At 37.8% G+C, this 19889-nt stretch overlaps 1 protein-coding gene and 1 long non-coding RNA gene across 3 annotated transcripts in view; both read left to right on the forward strand.

Annotated features, from left to right (window-relative positions):
* Positions 1 to 19889, forward strand: part of ube2f (ubiquitin-conjugating enzyme E2F (putative)) — an 83436-nt gene that overhangs the window by 33095 nt on the left and 30452 nt on the right. The window contains exons 5-8 of one of the 2 annotated variants that reach the window (XM_061723957.1): positions 4553 to 4620; positions 9399 to 9469; positions 9750 to 9807; positions 19540 to 19572. In XM_061723957.1, the coding sequence (XP_061579941.1) occupies positions 4553 to 4620; positions 9399 to 9469; positions 9750 to 9807; positions 19540 to 19572 (230 nt within the window). Of the gene's footprint in view, positions 1 to 4552; positions 4621 to 9398; positions 9470 to 9749; positions 9808 to 9892; positions 9960 to 19539; positions 19573 to 19889 lie in introns of those variants that run through there. The other variant, XM_061723958.1, reaches the window with a different exon arrangement.
* LOC133446503 (uncharacterized) lies at positions 10728 to 11770 on the forward strand. The gene is made up of 2 exons (XR_009782841.1): positions 10728 to 10860; positions 11431 to 11770. It is a non-coding gene; the product is annotated as an uncharacterized LOC133446503 (long non-coding RNA).

Genomic DNA, 19889 nt, shown 5'->3' on the forward strand with positions numbered 1-19889 from the left:
GAAAAGAAAAACAATTTAAAAGGAAAGAAAAAGCATAAAAAAGATGATTTAAGAGTATCAGAAAAGACCTCATCAATACACGGAGTGAGAAGTCAAAGGTTTATGAGACCTCTCCGATCCCACAATCACTGTTTAGAGCATATTGATTTGTGATCATCACTGCAAATTGAGGTTTGTTTTTCCGCCACACCCAGGGTAAATCAATGGATAGCAGCATGTCCTCCAGTCAGTGTATGGACTTGACTGTGAGGCGGGTCACAGACCTCACTGACCTGCCTGAAACATGGAAAAAAGGGCTTTATCCCTTAATTAGGGTTTTGAGAGCACTTGCTTCTAATTGTCTAGCATTGTATAATGTGCTGAACAGACAGTAAAGCAAAGCAGATTTTCATAAATAAAGGCATTTTAATGCTGAACATGTTTCTTTTTTTAATTCATGTAAAGTGTAATGAAAGGTAATCCTTGTCTTCTCACATCTAAACAACGCTCATATTTCTTCCCACTCCAAGGATCTCTTTTTGTGGCTATATGGTCATCGATCACTGTCATTGCAAACCTGGTGGTATTTTTTTCTGCAGTGTTGTATTATTTCACCTCTGTGCATTTCACTTAGCACAGAGAGGTGGAAAAAGGTGCTACGAAGCAGGACAAATTGGCTGTGTGAATGGGGTAATTAAGACCAGTGTGTCCATAATTTCTTGCCACCGACAGAACAATTCCAGTAAAATTAATGCACTGGATCAGCCTTAATGATTGGCATCGCTAGCTGTGCTCACCTCAATACTAGAAGCACAATCAAGCATTTTCCTGCCACTCCGGACCATCTTTTTCCAATTTTACATTGAAATAGTTTTGTGCCACAAAGGGGGGCTGGTTCAGTTATTAGAGTTCTTAATTGTCTTACGATAGTTATTATTATAAAGAAGATGACTTAGGACTGTGGCCCAACAACAGTAATCAACCAATCAAGTTAAAGGCTTTTCTTCTAAATTGAAGATTAAAATGTGTTCCTAACACCAACCCTTAATAGCTTTCCTCCAGATCTGCAGCAGGTTACAGTCTCTAAACAATGGAAATCCAAACACGGGTCACGTACATGTTACTGGACAGAGCAGTTTCTTCAAATTCGTATCTAATAAGATATAAAGCTACACCTGATGGAAGGGCAGACATTTTTTTTCCTCCTCATACACCCAACTTAAAGTGCAGCAGTGCAGAACATTTGAGCAGTAAAAAAGGGAACTCAGAGGAAAAGGGAAAACAACTTTGATCTGCTGTTAGATCTGTTAGGTTGATAAATAATACATTTTTATGTAAAATACACAAAGCTTTCCACAAGGATATGAAGTAGCAGCCAGTAAACTGAAAAGAAAAAAAAAAACGAATTTCAATTCAAATGTCATTATTCAAGTGATTATCATCTTTCATATGAAGTGATTGCATACCCTCCAGCAGGTGAAATGTTTTTTATATCTTACTTTTGCAAGTTGGATTTAGGTCTTAGAGATGTCTTTGCTTCTTCCACTAAGCAGAGTTGTGAGTCTGTAAGGAATGTTAACACCAAAACATTTTTGGGTGAACAAGTTAATGGCACGCCACAATTAAAAATATTACAGCCATGTTACAGCCAACCTTATGTATATTGTACAATTTGCCCTGTTTTTACGTTAGAAACTCTCCATTTAAACGTTATATGCACCATCAATCCCTAATTGTATATCTTATTTCTTCATAATAATTCTGTTATGAATAAAATAGCGTCCAAATTCCGACCTCCACTACTCATTATATAGTGCTGTTCTCTGTAGACCTTGTCTACAGGGAGGGTGTGTGGGCTTTGGGATGTATGACGAGCCCATAGAGCACATGTGACTGAACAAATGAGGTCCACACCCAAGTTAATGAATGAACGTGTTGCTGAGAAGGTTGCAAACACCACACTAAATAATGTAGTAGACATTTCTGAAACAGAGAGGAGGGTGAGACTCAACGAGTTCCAAACATGTGCAAGGCCCACCAAGGGCTATGAGCAGATGTTTGCTAGATGAGAGTGCTGTGTTTTGCGGCTGGCTGTTTGCAAAATATAAGAAACCAAAACAACAAATGGCTAAGTTGAGAACCAGATGAATGAATATCTGAGCATTTGGGTCTAACCCTAGCTCTCCATGTACATCGTCTTAAAGGGGAATGAAAATAGCGTATTAGAACACAGTCAAAACAGACAAAAAGACGTTCATTTTTCTTTTTTTTTTTTTAATCACAACACCGAATTTAACCACATGGGAAACATTGACGTCAGTCATCGCAGTGAATGTCGGTAACGGTAAATTTGGGGTTTATCGCCCAGGCCTAACTAGCGGTATTTCATCATTGCTGTTCCAAAGATAAAGCGTAAAGGATCGCCGCCGGCTAAGGCAGTGACCAGTGGTTACACACTACTTTCCTTGATACATTGTTGTATACATTGATTGCACTCTGGAAATAATTCATACAATGGGGATCACCCTCTGTAGAGAACCAGATAGTAAGTTAGATTTTTGACCCATCTAATATTGTCCTTCAGCAGGTCATTACAAGCCTTTTGAAAGCCTGCCCTTAAAAAGGAAGGAAAATCGTTTTTCTTTTGGGCTTCTGTCATGTAACTCCTTTAACTTGGGGCTAAAAACATTACTGTTTACTGAAGCGTACTCTTAAATGAAATACTTACCTGCTGTACTCTACTGCCCTTACTTTTTAACTACTTGTGCTTTTTATTATTTTACCTCTTTTCTTTTCTTATCATTTCATTTTATTTGTTATTTAATGTTGAATTGTGTCTTGCTGCTTTTAATGTTGATGTAAAGAACTTTGAATTACCTTGTGATGAATTTTGCTATACAAATAAACTTGCCTTGCCTAACAACATCTTTTCAGTCCATTGAAACTCTGTATTTAATCTTTACATTAGCTAATCTTCCCATCTTGTCTCTGCATGTCTTTCAGAGCCAAGCAAACAATACATATCTTTGAACCCTAATGATGTCTTGAGCACATTTCACAGCTTTTCTCTCCACCTTAAGAGGAAAACACAATTTCACAAATTAAATTGGGGAGATGATGTTTATATAGCATGACTTCTGTGCTGCAGTTGTGGAGTTAGAGCTGTTGATCCCGACCTGTGAGAGATCTATGGAGCATGCAACATCACTTTAAACTGTAAATATCTTGGGAACATTTACACTGTTACAATGGAGGCAGTAAGTTCGTTATCTTTTTTCTACACCCACTTCATTTTCCTCAGGGTTGTGGCGGGGGACGGGGAAGGCATCATTGCGTGAGCTGTCATTGCAGGAGAGGCGGGGTACACTTTGGGCAGATTGGGAAGTCTCCCACAGAGACATACTAGACAAACAACCATGCATGCTCACTCTCACTCCTGTGGACTGTTTAGAATCACCAGTCAACCTAACATGATGCCACCAAGCATGAGATCACACACAGGAACGGGGAGAAATGCAAACAGCAAAGAGAAATTCCCTAGAAATTCAAACTTAGAACTACAGTAGCGTCCTGTTGTTTGAACATCAGGAAAGAAATTAGAATTTTTTTTTTTAACCCAGAAGATTTGAGTTTAACTGTAGGAATGTGTGTCTGGCAGTGTATGTATGCTTGCCCACTTTTTTTTGGTACAGCAAAGACTGGTTGTGCCTGTGCACCGATGACATGAAGACGTTCATGAATGATTTATGACCTCTGACTGCAGCTGTTTACCAGTAGATGTTCCCTGCTGTGTGTGGTCAGCCAGCCACTTTTCCTTTAGATTTTTTCTCTTTACTTCTTTCATCAATACATGTTCAATCTAGACATATTTAGCCTGTGTATTTTATTCACATATGTTTGGTAGCATCTATACTACATGTGTATTCTTTGTATAGACTCATAGAATTGTACATCTGTGTTTGTTGAACTTAGTGTCAGAAGATCCAAGTATCACCTGGCGGGTTATTTTGAGAAGCTACAAAGCTGATGAGTTCTCACGTCTTCAGCAGCATAGCCCGTTAGAGATGTACACATTCTGTAAGATCGTAACATGGCCAATTAGAAGGGTTTTCAGTCTTCTTTTAATCTCAGCTTCTCAACTTCAATCAGAACTTGTCAGGAGTGACTTTTCTACCTGTGAAAGTTCAAACGAGCTCAGTAGGCATATCGTCCCTTTCAGTCCAGATCTCATCTCCAACGTCACCTCCTCTGATCCATGATGGTGTCGTAGCCTTTTCAAATCACAGGGCCTCATAAGGTGCTAGCAGGAAAGTAAATGTCATTCTTCTAATTAAAGGCACTTTTCAAACTGAGCCCATGTCTTCAACAAAAAGGTATCTCTATTTGAGATAGAGACTCAACAATTGAGCCAAAAGAAAAAGAATAAAAATGAAAGTACCTTAGGTTCCCAGTTAACTGTCCATAGTTAATCAATCATTTTGCAGTTTTTTTTTTGGTTTGTTTTATTGTTGTTTGTCATCAAACATGCATTTGTGGCTGTTATTACCTTCTTTCTCTTGTTGTCTTCCTTCAGATGAGGGTTACTACCAAAGTGGAAGGTTTCAGTTTGAAGTAGATGTCCCTGAAGCCTATAACATGGTGGTGAGTAGTTCAATTATTTCTTTTGAGTTGATTTGAAGAAAATATTCAATTTGTGTTTGGTTTCTGTGTATATATACATGTGTGTTTGTGTGAGCTTTACTCACCTCCTCTTTTCCTTTCCATTCATGCTTGTTACACATATTTTTTCATCATGCCAGTAAGTGTCTGTTTTTGCTTGTGAGCCAGTTTAATCTGAGAGCTTGTTTTTTGTGTGTATGTGTGCGCTCTGACAGAACCTATCTGGCACATCTTCTGTTAAAAGAAGATGTTCACTCAGCCTTGTCTGGGCGGGGCGATCACAATCAAAAATAGATCAGGGCATACTTTTGATACAGTTAGACTGTATTGCATCGCACCACCATTGATGCACATCGCTAAACAATGTGCTGCTAATTTTGTTGTTTTGAATCATGTTAGCTCGAACTGCTACATCCAGAGGAATTTGTGTTTGCAGCTCTCAGAAATTGAAAGTGAAGACAGGGTCCAGAAGACGGTAGCATTTCTTAGTCACCTTTACATATGGCTTCTTTGTGGACAGCACTGCAGACTGTTTTCTTCTTATTTCCACCTTTCACTTTTCCAGCCTTTTGTTGTTGCCCATGTCCTAATGTTTTTGTGCTGCTATCAAATTTAAAAATGAGCTAATATTTTTAATGAAAGGGTAAAATGTCTTTCTACATTTGATATATTTACTGTGTTCTTCTATGAGTAAAAGGTAGGTTCATGAGATTATCAAATCATTGTATTTTCTTTCAATTTACATTTTAAAGAACAGCTCAACTTTTTCATAATTGTGGTTGTAGGAAAAAGGAAAAAGAAAATAATACTATCAATCAAATTTTCCTGTATCCTATTTGTTTGTTTTAGGTAATTCCTTGTAAATGAATATAACTATTTCCACGCAAAAAATAATATTACTTTCTCTCCAGCTCTCTTTTGCCCCACGTGACACTTTTGGTCCAATGCATCAGTTTCCCCCGGTTATATTTCTCCTTTAATGAATCACATCCACCAGCCTCTTCAGTTATCGACTGTGGAAGTGACCAACACATTAGACTCTTAACTTGAAGATTCACCATAGGATTTGAATGTCTATCATGTTTATGAGTCATAGAAGCATTTATCCAGGTCAGTGTTGGACAGAGGCCTTCGTCTGCTGCAACTTACCACAATAATACACCTTTTCTGCCAATTTACAAGGACTTGGGAAAAGAGCACTCTCAGCTAAAAACTTGAATGAAATGTGAAATGTACATAATATGATGCCCCCTATAGCTTACAAATTGGTTTACGTTATCAAGCACAAACACATCTTCCTGTGTTGATCAGTGATTCTCCAACTGTGTGGTGTGCCCCCCTGTGTGGCAGTGAGGCTTTTATAACATTTTTGATTCAAATACTTAAAACCAAGATGCAACTATTGATTGCAGATATAACAAAGTGTGTTATACATGATAACGATGTGAAAATAATACCATGAGACAAATGTATATACGCATTAAACTACGGTAACTGCTATTCTACATCATTCATTTCCTTTGTAATTTACCTGTTTTTATACTGTTTTTAGATTATTGTCATATGTTGTTGCACGTTTGGCTTTATTGGTTCGTATATTACTGCATTTTGTCTGCAACAAGGCGCTCCAAACACATTGCCCTTTGTGTGAGTTAATTTTTTATTGACCACTGAAAAAGGCAACATACCCTATTTAGAGCTGTTAAGCTTCTCTTCTGAGACCCTGCTGTAATGAAAAAAACAAAACTCCATATCTCCTAAGTCAAGGGAAATTATTTCCTAGAGCAATTTATCAGATTGACCTTACATCTCCAAATGTCAGCTGTTGGGGGAGCAGCAGCAGGTCAGTTCAGTTCATCATCAGAGCAATACTTGAGTTGTTTTAAAATGATAATTTGAACTGATTAAAGATGTTATCCAGATTGTTTTACCTTAAGTTATTGATTTGGTGCTTTTTATATGAAACAGCGACTTTAATTTCCAGTAATCCTGAATTTAGATTTTGTAGATTAATCTATAAATATCCATCCAGAAATACTTGTGATTAATGGGTTATTCGGGCCAGCTGTCCCAGATAATGTCATTCTTTTGCTCATCTGCTCCATCGTATTATTATTATTATTATTATTATTATTAATACTACTACTACCAAGTCATACAACCAAAAAGGGGGGACGACTGTACCGTGTTTAGTTACATTTTGAAATATTATAATGTGAATATTAATACCTGAAATATTCTAGTTCAGACCTCTGGTGCCATTATTGCTGCAGAAGATGGTTCTACAAGGTCTTGAATTATGGGGTGCACATAGAATTAAGTCCAGAAATATTTGGACATTGACAGATTTTGTTTATTTTGTTTTCCATTTTGCACTACCAAAAAGAGACATGAAAACACAAAAAAAGTCATCAAAGTGTGGACTGTAAGCTTTATTTTTAGAGGTTTCATAGCCACCGTCATTTTTGGCAAAATATGTACATTTAATCTTTTTTTTTGGGGGGGGGGGGGCTCAAAAGTATTTGGACCATTGATTAAAAAGAGGTGTCAAACATGGTGGAGGGAGTGTGATGGTATAGGCATGTATAGTTGCCAGTGAAACAGACTCACTGGTATTTATTGATGATGTGACTTCTGACAGAAGTAGTAATATGAATTTGGAGGTCTAAAGGACGATACTTTCAGCCAACTACTAAAACTGGTTGGACAACAGTTCATAGTGCAGATGGCTAATGATCCTAAACATACAAAGCAAATCAAGATTTTTTTAAGGCAAAGAAATTGAATATTCTGCAATGGTCAAGTCACTTACCTGATCTCAACCCAACAGATTGTCAGTTACTGAAGACAAAACCAAAGGCAGAAAGGTCCACAACCGAGATGCAAACAAAGGTCGCTGGAGTGACCATGTCCATGGACTCCAGACTTTTGGCAGTGAGAAAAGTATGGTTATATACACAAATATGTTAGTTTGAAGCTCCTTTTGGAGGAGCTTTGCTGGATTGAGCTGTAATTCCTCAATTGTAAATGCAATATTTTTAATGAAACCTCTTGAGTTAAAGCTGAAAGTCTACATTTTGATTACATCTTGATTGTTTCATTTCATATTCATCATGGTATATGAAGGCAAAATCACTTACAATTTTCAACTTCATCATTCATGAGATTGTATTTACCCTTATTTTAAGACCTGGGAAGGTCTAGATTATTAAAAAAAATGTTTTGATGTATAAAATTATAAAGGTGAAGAAAACTGTATATATACTGTACTTGGCCATTGAACAACACTGTATATACTGTATATAATGTTTAGTAACCATGTATTATGCTTTGAGAAAGAGGGAGTTCACACTCTGAATGTGCTTGAAAGTAAAGTAGCTCCGACAAGAGTTTGGCTCTCTGGCCATTTAAACGTTAATTAAAGAGAGGAATATTGATATTTCCGACTAATCAGATTAGTTTAAAGGAATTAAATTCATAAAGTAACCTAAGCCATCTGCAGTTCTGCAACTGGGATTTGAAGATGCTTAATGTTGATTTTTGACCACAAAAACAAACAAAGCGGTATTGACGCATTGATGCAGTCAATACAACATTTTTTTATTAACGGTAGCTTCATATGGTCAGCCTTTGCGCTATCATTCTTCCATTTTTACCATATCTGCCACAAGTCAGAGGTAATTTTGATTCCCCCAGTGTTTATCAACCAGCACTGAAATCAGCCACATTGTTCATCTGTGACATGTTTCCCCAGACAGAGAGAAAATGGTCTATATGCTTCTTTAGTGGGCCGACTTTCTGTCACAAGTTGTTTACCTTCTCCTGTGAGAGTCTCCCAGTAATGACACGTCAACACTCTCTTGGCTCGCTTGTTGAGCCTTCAGCTCTCATGAACATATCCAACTACTCAGTACTCCAACACTGTGCTTCCATAATACAGTTAAACCAGAATTCCAACACTATTTAAACCAGTTTGTTAAGGCTTGAAGTCCTCTGACTCCTCTGTGACATCCCATATAAAGCTTTGTGTTTTGCACATTTTTATTTTGGATCCAGAGCTGACCACACGCTTGAACTGTCATTGGACTAAAACTTGCATCCTTAAAGGCCAATATCTATGTAACCATTTTTTTTTTCTTAGCACAGTTTGAAAATAGTGAGGTTTAAACTTCAGTTTTAATAAAATCCCCTGGCTCATGAAATAATGATTAAATTAACATTATATAAATTATAATGGTTATCATTAATTAAATAATTCTCATTATGAAACTCTTCACGTGGGTGAAGCGTGGTTCTTGGCTGATCAGCCTGTAGCTTGCAGAAAGGCTTTGTTGGAGGTTCTCCAGGTACAGATGTCAAGCACATGGTTCCACCGTCCTGTACTAAATATTGTGGAATTTAGTTTATTTAAAAAGCACCACTTCACAACAAATGTAGTTTCAGGACACTTAACAGAGTGAATAAATAAGGTGAAGTTCCACTAAACGTAATCCATTTCAAATCATTTTAAAAAACATTTCCTGTGTCAATACGTTGACCTTTTCTGGGCTGATTTGGATCCTTATCTGCTTTATTATTCCAGTAACAGGGTCAACCCTACATAAGGAAACCATGACATCTGACAAGTCCAGTGTCTGTTTAAAGCCATGAGGATTTAGTATTGTGATGTGCCATGAACCCTGATTGAAAATCTTGTTAATCTTTCTTTTAAGTTTTGTGTAGTCTGATAAATTGCTAACTTGCTTTTTGTCATTCTACAGCCTCCTAAAGTCAAATGTCTGACCAGAATATGGCATCCTAATATCACAGAGAACGGAGAGATCTGTTTGAGGTAATTCTGTCTACATTTCCCCCAAGCCCTTACTTAAAAACAAACCAACCAAACAAACAAACAAATGCATTACTCTTCTCCTTCTTCCACTCACGTTCCTTTCTCTTCTGTCCTTATTCTCATTGTCTAGGACTTATGACACTTTCCAAAAGTACTTGACAGGCAAAATGAGAATAACAGTTTACAATAAAAGGAACAGATACAGTACAATTAGTAGCTGACACAAGGTTTCTGAGCTAATGTACTACTGCAAAATAATGTAACTCTTCTTTGTCTGCAGCTTATTGCGGGAACATTCAATTGATGGCACAGGCTGGGCACCCACAAGAACATTAAAGGTAATTCAGCTGCATGCATTTGATGAGATTCTTTACTTTATCTTTGATATCTCATGTATTTCATGTTTTCTTTGTGCGCATATAGTTAAAAGGGATCATGCTGAGTCCCAAAGCTGACAGAAAGGGCTACACACCAACCTGATCTTTGTTCGTACATTTTTTTACAGTGCAGAAAGTTCAGGTTCAGCACATATAAAGACAGGCTTAATGACACACACACAGAATTCAGACAAATATGATGATATTACCATATTGTTTTTCATTTTTTCAGCAAAGTGCACTTGTGTGCTATTAAGCTTTTAGTTCCTGTTAAAGCAGTTTAATTCTGAATGGGTGTTAATGCAATAACGGAGATGAAAATGCCAACAATGCCTCAGTAAGGCTAACTTGTTTATGCTCAGTTTTCTCCTTTGCCTGAAATTGATTCATAACTGGAGAGGCAGTTAATGATGCAGTAAGTAAATCCTGAAATAAGCTATGGCACTGAAAAAATGTAGTCCATGTTTTCTTCCAAAATGTGGGCATGAAACCCTATATTGTTTTACAGTAAATGGGTTTCAAATGTTTCACACTTTCCTCAATTTGTGCTACCATTAAGCTGCCACTTGTCTGCAGAGACAGAACCATGTGAGCTCACATGATTCTGGGAGTCATTTATTTTCTTGCAACAATGGCTACTGTGTGCCAAAAGCTTTGAAGATTTAATGGCTGTTGCAATGATTTTATAAAAGTCTTGCTTCAAATGGCTCTCTGGAATACAAAAGACATGAGTGTAACTCCCCTTGACCTGACACCTCTGTTATATTCAGCTACTTTTTCCCTCTTAAAGCAGCACAACGGAACTTTCAGCTTTGTTGAGTTTGGCGCCTCCTTTGTACAAAAATCGGTAGTGCTTTACCAGAAAGAACACTCCATTTCCCATGAGCACCAGCGCGTACTGCCGGAAAACCCCCGTCCCCGCCGCTGCATTTGTTTTGATGAGAGAAGACGGGACGGGCTTTCAAAACGACTTTTCTGTTTTCAGCGGTCGTTTGCAGGATGGATAGCGAAGAGGTAATGTATCTATTTTTGGCTAAACAATATAATATGACGTTGTTGAAAAACACTAAGTTCAAATTGGTTTTATTAAGTTGTTTCAGCGAGATAATGTGCCCTACAAACTCATACGCTCTGCACCTTTTTCCTGTCACGTTTTTTAGAGGGACTTCGTCATAAATTAGTAGTTCAACATACTTACTGACAAAATAAAAAAATACTTTATAACCTGTGAATAACTGAATGCCCATTCCTTATATTTTGCAGATCAGCCCTGCACAATTTTACAGTTCTCAGGAAAAATACTAGAAATGTTCTATACATTTTCTTCGCATTGCATTATTTCCTCTAGTGCTGTAATTCTATTCAATTGTATTATTATTTTATAAAGCTTCCTCATTGCGAATTACACATTTTTATGATCACTATTATTTCTCTGTCTGTTGTTGATATTGTCAGTAATTTTAGAATTACCAAAACCCAAGACGAATCCCCAGTATGTGAAAACATTCTAATTTTGATTCTTATTGATCATAGAATTCTACATTTACATTTGTATCATAACAATTCTGTCTCTTGTTTTATCAGGAATCTGCTGTTTTTGAGAACACCTCTACCTCTGCATCATCAGAGTTTGAACGCCCACAAAGACAGAACCGACACGCAGCATATATATCATATACTGTATACATGCATATATATACACATATCGCCAGTTTGTGCTCTGGCAGCATGATGTTTGGAAAATAAGAGACACCTTTCCAGACCCAATGGGACAGTACACTGGTTTCAGGGATCCCCGTCTTCTCTAGAATGGAACCTTTATGAGGATTACTGCAAATATTTTGATATTGTTTTTTTTTTTGTTCCATTTTTTCCTGTACAGTTGTTTTTGTGTGTTTAAAATAAAGACATTTGTGCAAAACAAGACAGACTTTTATTTACACACCTTTCAGAAAATAGAACATTCTTGAACTTTGTCATTTGCATAGTGACAGCAGTTATCCCATACATTATTATAAACAATAAGTAATCTGTATCACAGTAGCAGTAATGAACAACTGTATGACAGGATAAATTACTGTGAATAAAGTAAACAAGTGTAAATAGAGTAGTAGAAAAATAAACTAAAAATAATGAACTGATAATAAAAACTGAACTATGAAACAGTGTAAGAAGTTACTGTAAATAAATATAATGACTATAGTAGCAGTAGCATCTTGTGTCCATCCATGTTTGGTGCTGGGAGAGTCCATGTGCGATTCACTGCTGGAGTGTAGGAGAACCTTCCCTGATGATTCACTGCTGGAGTGTAGGAGAACCTTCCCTGCATGAGGATGTGATTCTGGAAGTTTTCCAGATCTGATGTAGTCCTGCAGAGTGTGAGAATAAAGATACAAAAACATTATGTCTTTCTGATAATTACTGACCTATAAATCATTCAACATATTTTGTTGATCACAAGTTTGAATTTTTTTCTTTGTTGAAGTCACTGTAATTATGCAGAAAGTAAAAGCAAGTAATGTATAGCTATAGAAAAATTAGAGAAATGTATATATTTATACACTCACAAGATAAAACGACACATTATAAACACCATAAGGTTTCTTTTACTACTCTTGTTATTATTTTAATATAATTCCAACAAAGTAGATTTAATTTATATGCTTATATGGTGTTTATATTGTATTTTTTTTTATCTGGAAGTGTATACTTTGCCTATATATTTCATTTTTCTGGCTATATTTTACTATATCTACAAATGTGTTGCTTTTACCATCAGTGTATAAGTATCTGTATATACAGACCTGAAGAGTCAAAAGGTTTACATAGATATTGACATTTGATACAGTAGCAACACTTACACCGGCTGTAGTAGTTTCAGGATAATTGTTTTTGTAAAACACACTGACATAGGTGTTGACAAAAGTGCATACCTGGAGGTGATGAACGTCTTTACATCCTTCAACCATCTCGTCCAAGACGACGGCGCTACAAGGGCTTGTAGCGAGTGAACGCCGGGCCAATGTTTATTCTCCACCGGGCATTTAGCCTGTTACTCTCCCGCTTTCTTTTTTTCGCCTCCTCCGCTCCGTTAAAACTTTTATTTTCTTCGTTTTTTTCGCTGCTTCGGCCATGATACCAGCTCCTCGTTTAGCTCAACACCAGCTTCTGCTGAGCTCAGCCTCTGCGCTCCAAGCCCCGCCCATTTTTGTCTCGACTACGAATCGGGAAGGAGGGGGAAGTGACGTATGTGCCGTAAAGCAGTCAAAGTCGTAAAATGTGTAGTTTTTTAGTGTGGCAGGGTTCCTACCATGCTCCTCAAAGTTACATAGTGCCAGTGAAAGCGATACAGACCCCCTCAGATCATGACAGAGGTGTCATTAAACCTGTTGGAAGTTGATGTACCATCACAATGACTCTGGAAATATGATATTAAGGTGGAAAAGTTACGTAGTGTCGCTTTAAACTGGCAAAATAGAGGTTCTATAAATGCAATAGAGATGCTGCTTTGTCCAGATGCTATAAAACACTTTTCAGAGCTGTGTTATAGAATATTTCTCTTAAAATGAAAGTCTTTTTATTTGCTTATGTTAAAAGAAAGTCCTTGACTGTTGGTTCTTTATACTTTAAGCTCTCTCTCTCTATCTCTTTCTCTCTATCTCTCTCTCTTGCACGCTCTCTATTTAAAAATTGTTTTTATAAGTCATTACTGAAATTTAAAGCAGGAACTCTCGCTGGTACCCCCGTTGAAGACTTATGTGTACATGTGACACATTGTACTCTTCTGGTTAACCTTGTTATAGGATGGAGATCTGCTCTGCATATTGAAAGGGTTTGTGATTTTCTTCAAAGATCTAAGAATGGTTCACATTCTGTCATTCTTACCATACCCGTTTAATACTTTTTCTGATAGACATATGCAAACGTACACATGTTAGGTATTTTCCTGTAGAGACAGTAAGTAGAACAATAGAGAGATGGAGCTACCAGGCAGGAGAAAAAAGAGGAAAACCAAAGAGGTAACTTGGTGCATGTGGTGAAAGAGGATTGCTCTCCCTTGTGGCATTTATTTTACTTTGCTCTGATTTACCAGAAAAGCCTATTATGTTGAAAGGTTACCAGAATACATGAAGAAAATTCAGATGCAGATGTTTACTTTAATCACCATTTTCATTTTACCCAAACCTATTAGGGCCTGTTTTTGCAAAAGGTTAGTGTTCATCATAGCGACATGTGTTTACATGTAGAGCAAGCATATAATTTGCTTCCATATATATGTGGAAGTATAGATTAAATGTCTTTTCAGATTGAATGATTAATGTAGTTTATCTGACCACCATTAATCTTAAGTACAGAGGCAGCAAGGTGAAGCTTACAGGTCATTCTGTCTTGTTCCCCCCACACGCCAAGTCAGCTATCCCAGCTAATTACAAGCCACCGTGCTGCCCTATCATACTCCAATTATAATCAAATGTTGGAATACAACATTGATCCATCTCACACTAACTTCAGGTGTCAACGATGAACCAATCAATTTCTGTACTACTGAACAATATTCTGAATTATTGTGAATGAGGTGATAAAGTTCGACTGACCAGACATACATTTTGTTTCACTATATATAGTTTTATCATGCACCTTATAACCCGTTGCACCTTATGTATGAAAATAGACCCGTTCATTGATCTTGCACCTTATAATGTGGTGTGCCTAATGGTCCGCAAAATACGGTATACATTTTACCCCAAAATATACAGAGAGTGGACAAACAAAGCTTTTGTTGAACTATGGTATAGAACAGGGGTCGGCAACCCAAAATGTTGAAAGAGCCATATTAGACCAAAAACACAAAATACAAATATGTCTGGAGCCACAAAAAATGAAAAGTCTTGTATAAGCCTTAGAATGAAGGCAACACATGCTGCATGTAACTATAATAGTTATAACTGGGGGAAGATTTTTTTTTTTCATTATGCACTTTGAGAAAAAAGTTGAAATGTCGAGAAAAAAGTTGAAATATCAAGAAAAAAGTCGAAAATTCGAGAAAAAAGTCAAAATGTCGAGATTAATGTTGAAGTACAATCTCGAGAAAAAAGTCGAAATGTTGAAAAAAAAAGTCAAAATGTTGAGAAAAAGGTCGAAATGTCGAGAAAAAAGTTGAAATGTCGAGATTAATGTTGAAGTACAATCTCGAGAAAAAAGTCGAAATGTTGAAAAAAAAGTCAAAATGTCGAGAAAAAGTCAACATTTTTAGAAAAAAGTTGAAATGTCGCGATTAAAAAGGAAAGGAAAAAGGAAGAAAAAAAGAGAAAAAAAGGAAAAAAAGAAGAAGAAAAAAAGGAAAAAAAAGGTCAAACATTTTTGAAAAAGCTCCAGGAGCCACTAGGGCAGCGCTAAAGAGCCGCATGCGGCTCTAGAGCCGCGGGTTGCCGACCCCTGGTATAGAACGACACAGTAGGTGTATTTTGAAGTGCAAAACTGGCATACGTAGTGCAGATGATCTTGTACAGTATTTCACCAATTCACAACAAAGCCATGTCAAGATATTTTGTATGTTTTAAATTGTATTCCAATTCCATCTAACTTCAGCTAATCCAAACACAGGGAGGGTGGCCATCTGCATCGACCAGCTGGGGGATCTAAGACAGGAAAGAGACACAGTAATAATGACATATCCAGACAAAAAGAGTATGCACATGTAATAAATGAAACTGTCCCTAACTATAACCTAGTTTGTAGTTTATGGGCTGGGTCAGGAAAGTGGCTTGTACAGTGTGTGTGCCTTGTGCTGGTATGAATATTTGTGTGATATATGTTTATTTCGGCAGCACGGTGGCTTAGTGGTTAGCACTGTTGCCTCACAGCAAGAAGGCTCCTGGTTCGACTCCCCTGGCTCTCATCTGTAATTAGCTGGGACAGACTCCAGCAGGCCGCCGTGACCCTGCAAAGGATACAGCGGGTATATAAACTGTATGGATGGATATATGTTTATTTTGGGGAGGTTGTGAGTGCTTGGCATAAGGAGATCAGGGTTAATGTTCAGAGTTCTGAGGGTCTGCGGATGAAGCTTTTACTAAGTCTGGTCTGGATATTCCAGAAACTTGGAAAGAGGGACATGCCCTGGATCCTCTCGGCTGTGGTCACCACCCTCTTGTGGCCACAGACTTTGCGGATCCCAAACCATGGCCATGATGGCGTTTGACAGGACTCGGGACGCAATGGCTTGGTGAACATCTACTTTATTTACCTTCTGCAGGAAATGCAGAAAATGTCAGGCCTTCTGAGTGAGCCAGGTGGTGTGTGTGTTCTAGCAAAGGTTGTTTGTGATGTTCACCCATATTCATTAAGTAATACATTTTTTTTCTACTATGATTGATTTACAGTCGGCTAAGCCAATGGACTAAAACAGAAAAGCTCCTTTAACGTTGTTGACAACTTACATCAAAAGTGCACATTAAGAATGAAATTTCAGTACGTTTACATGCAGCAGTTCAATCGGGTTACTGATCGTGTAAGACATCGTTCGGACTTTTAAACTGCATGTAAACACCTGAACCCGATCTAGTTCGGACCTATGTCGGACATTTAGTAATCGGGTTGGAGCACCTACAGTAGATAACCCATTCGCAATCGGGTTGTAAACGCCATGTATACGGGGACATCGGATATTGCACAGAGAATTTACTCTGGGGGGGGTTCACTCTGGCCAGTTATCTGATCTCTGAACAGCAAGGAAAACTCAGACAAGTGATCCGATCTTCTGCATATCTTTATCTGATATGATCAGAAATCCGATCTCTTTGCTGCATGTAAACGTACTGTAACGTACTGTACTGTGACTGTAATGTACATGTAAACGTACATTGGAAAGCCATTATCACTTCTTCATTCGTAATCGTCATGATACCAAGCTTCACCAGCATTGGCTAAACGCAGTAGTGTGTCTTACTGTCGCCAATGCCTCAACATGCGAAATGGGATATTTCGCTGTAAACATCTATGCAGCTCTTTTGGTGGGGGTCAGCTGAAGGCAAGTTTATTGGTATAGGACATTTCATGTTCAAAACAATTCAAGGAGTTGGTAAACACTGCTAACTTTAGCCCCTTTCACACAGAGATTCCGCAATATTGGTGTAAAGAAGTCCTGCCAATACGCCGCCTTTGTTGGTTCACACAGAACCATACAACGCCGGCATAACGCCGCTCCCGTCTGTAAATTCACACAGCATGCCGGCGTTCCGCAATCAGAGGCGTGACGACAGCGTCAGCGTCTAGTGGCATCCCGGCATGCCGGCTGTGTCATTCACACAGACCCCGTTTCGGCTCTGTGACTACCTCCGCTGCCGGCTTATTGGTGGGGCCACTTGGCCCCCCCATTCCGCCTCCGTGACTTTCACACAGAACAGCGAGGCGGCTTAAAGGCGCAACGTTCCCGCCTCGAACTGGCTGTGTGAAAGGGGCTTTTGATTAACATACAGATTGATATACAGTTCCTGTCGGCTTCCAGGCCAATGTGGCTGCGGACAGTATGAGGAAAAAGATCCTTCAAATCTTCAAAACTTCACAAACCAATGGGTCACATGACTTAATGCTTCGTCCATTGTTTTTTCACAGTCTGAGGTAGACAGGAGGTAGCTTCTTACTGTTACAAAGTCAGTTTTGGTCGAGCAGCTGTATGGTAATGGTCTCTTGTCAAAGTAACCATTTCTGCAGAGTGCATACATTTGTTGGTTTGGCTGTTTGTCTCCCTTTCTTGTGTTGATGATTGTTGTCTATGTGGCTGGCTCAATATGAAAGGTGCTCCTTGTTTACTCTAGGGTAGGTGTGGATGTGATTGTGTGAGTGAGAATGGTGGAGCTTTTGTTTCTGAGCTTCTCCAAGTGTCACTGTTGACGCATTAAAATATGTGAGAAAAGCAAAGTGCAAAAGCTGCGAATCACAAAGGATTGTGTTGAGTGGGTGAAGCTGTCGCTGTTCTCTCGTCACCACTCTTCCAGCCCACGCATGAAACACAATACAGTAAACTCTTACATGAAAAACTTTTAGCTCGTTCTTTTTTTCCTGTATATAATTTTGTTGAAAATATCTTTAGTATAATAGAGTGAACAAACTCTTGTGCTTTTTACCTACAAAGAAGTATAATTAGGCATATTTTTGGCGCATGTGCTTCTGTTATTTTTATCTAATATTTTTTCCACAAAATAAACAAAAAACAAGATTTTAAGGTATGTGTATGAAGTGTTATTAAGTTTTAATGTAAATTACATGTTTTGGCCAGTAACTGAAAGGGAGAGTACTCTTTTTCTGCCAGATTGATGGATGGAAGGTTAATGAAAGCCTAAATCTTTAAAGTTTACATAGATCTCCTTTTGTCTTTTCTTCTATTATTATTTTTTTTATTATTCCTTTTAGATTAATGCAAAACTGATTTTGAATCAGTTCAACAGAAATTGCATCTGCTTGGTGTTTATTTCTCAACGTCCTGCAAGGGTTTTATTTGACTAATCACTTAAATCCATCATGTTCACCTCACTGAAGTCGTTCAACAGCCACGCCTCTGGAGTGTTGACACAGGGAAGCTTCTCAAATATATATATATATACCGAGCCATTATCGTGCCGATACCGATTAGTTGCTGATCGATCGGTGCATCTCTAGTGCGTATAAGTTACCAACAATAAGACTTGAGAGATGAGCCAGATTTCGGTAGATTTAATTAAGCAGTTGCCTGCAAGAGTCAGAACATACAGTGGGGCAAAAAAGTATTCAGTCAGACACCAGTTGTGCAAATTCTCCCACTTAAAAAGATAAGAGAGGCCTGTAATTTTCATCACGGGTATATCTCAACAATGAGAGACAAAATCCAGAAAATCACATTGTGTGACTTTTAAAGAATGTATTTGCAAATTATAGTGGAAAATAATATTTGGTCAATAACAAAAGTTAGTCTCAATACTTTGTTATATACCCTTTGTTGGCAATGACAGAGGTCAAATGTTTTCTGTAAGTCTTCACACACTGTTGCTGGTATTTTGGCCGTTCCTCCATGCAGATCTCCTCTAGAGCAGTGATGTTTTGGGGCTGTCGCTGGACAACACGGACTTTCAACTCCCTCCAAAGATTTTCTGTGGGGTTGAGATCTGGAGACTGGCTAGGCCACTCCAGGATCTTGAAATATTTCTTACGAAGCCACTCCTTCGTCATCTGGGTGGTGTGTTTGGGATCATTGTCATGCTGAAAGACCCAGCCACGTTTCTTCTTCAGATCCCTTTTGATGTCTGGTTGTAAGGACACAAATAAGGACTATATTTGAAAAGAAGAATTTAACTTGTTCTAAATAAAGTCGCTATTGTGTTGTTTGGAGGTCTTACATTAATTGTTCTAGTTGGGAGGTGTTTTAATGTTTCCTCAACATCTAATGGTTTACTTTTATACTGGTAAAATGAAGTGCACTTAACCAACTGTAAAGAGGAAATATTGTCAAGTTGTAAGTGATTTTATAGGGCATTACATTTTTGGGAAATGATGGTTAAAAGCTAGGTTTAAAATGACATGCAACAGTATCTGAAAGGATGTTTTTAAAGTCCTTACATCTGCGATACTCCCGTCACATTATGTAACAATAACATTTCATTACAATGCACAGTTTGTCCTTGATTAATGTTTTTATTTTCTCTCTTTCTTTCTCTCAAGGATGTTGTCTGGGGATTGAACTCGTTGTTTACAGTAAGTTTTATTCTTGTTTGCTAGGTATCTTTTAAGGTTCATAATCACAAACACATATTTAAGCTCCTTAATTCAACTTAGACCATTTGTGCTCTACTTCAACTCTAACCCACTGCTGACCTGCCAGTTCTGATTGAGAAGAATATATTTGTTGTCGGAGTTTTATCATTTTCTTCACCATATATTAGTTTTCTTTTCATTGCTGATATCAGTGAAAAACTCTTTCACTACTAAACAAGCACACACAAGTAGGTATTTTTTAAATAGGTCCACAGCCAGAATAAAACTTTTCTCATTGGCAGTAACACTGGGTCTAT

Source organism: Cololabis saira, chromosome 6, assembly GCF_033807715.1.
Source record: "Cololabis saira isolate AMF1-May2022 chromosome 6, fColSai1.1, whole genome shotgun sequence".
NCBI classification, from domain to species: Eukaryota; Metazoa; Chordata; class Actinopteri; order Beloniformes; family Belonidae; genus Cololabis; species Cololabis saira.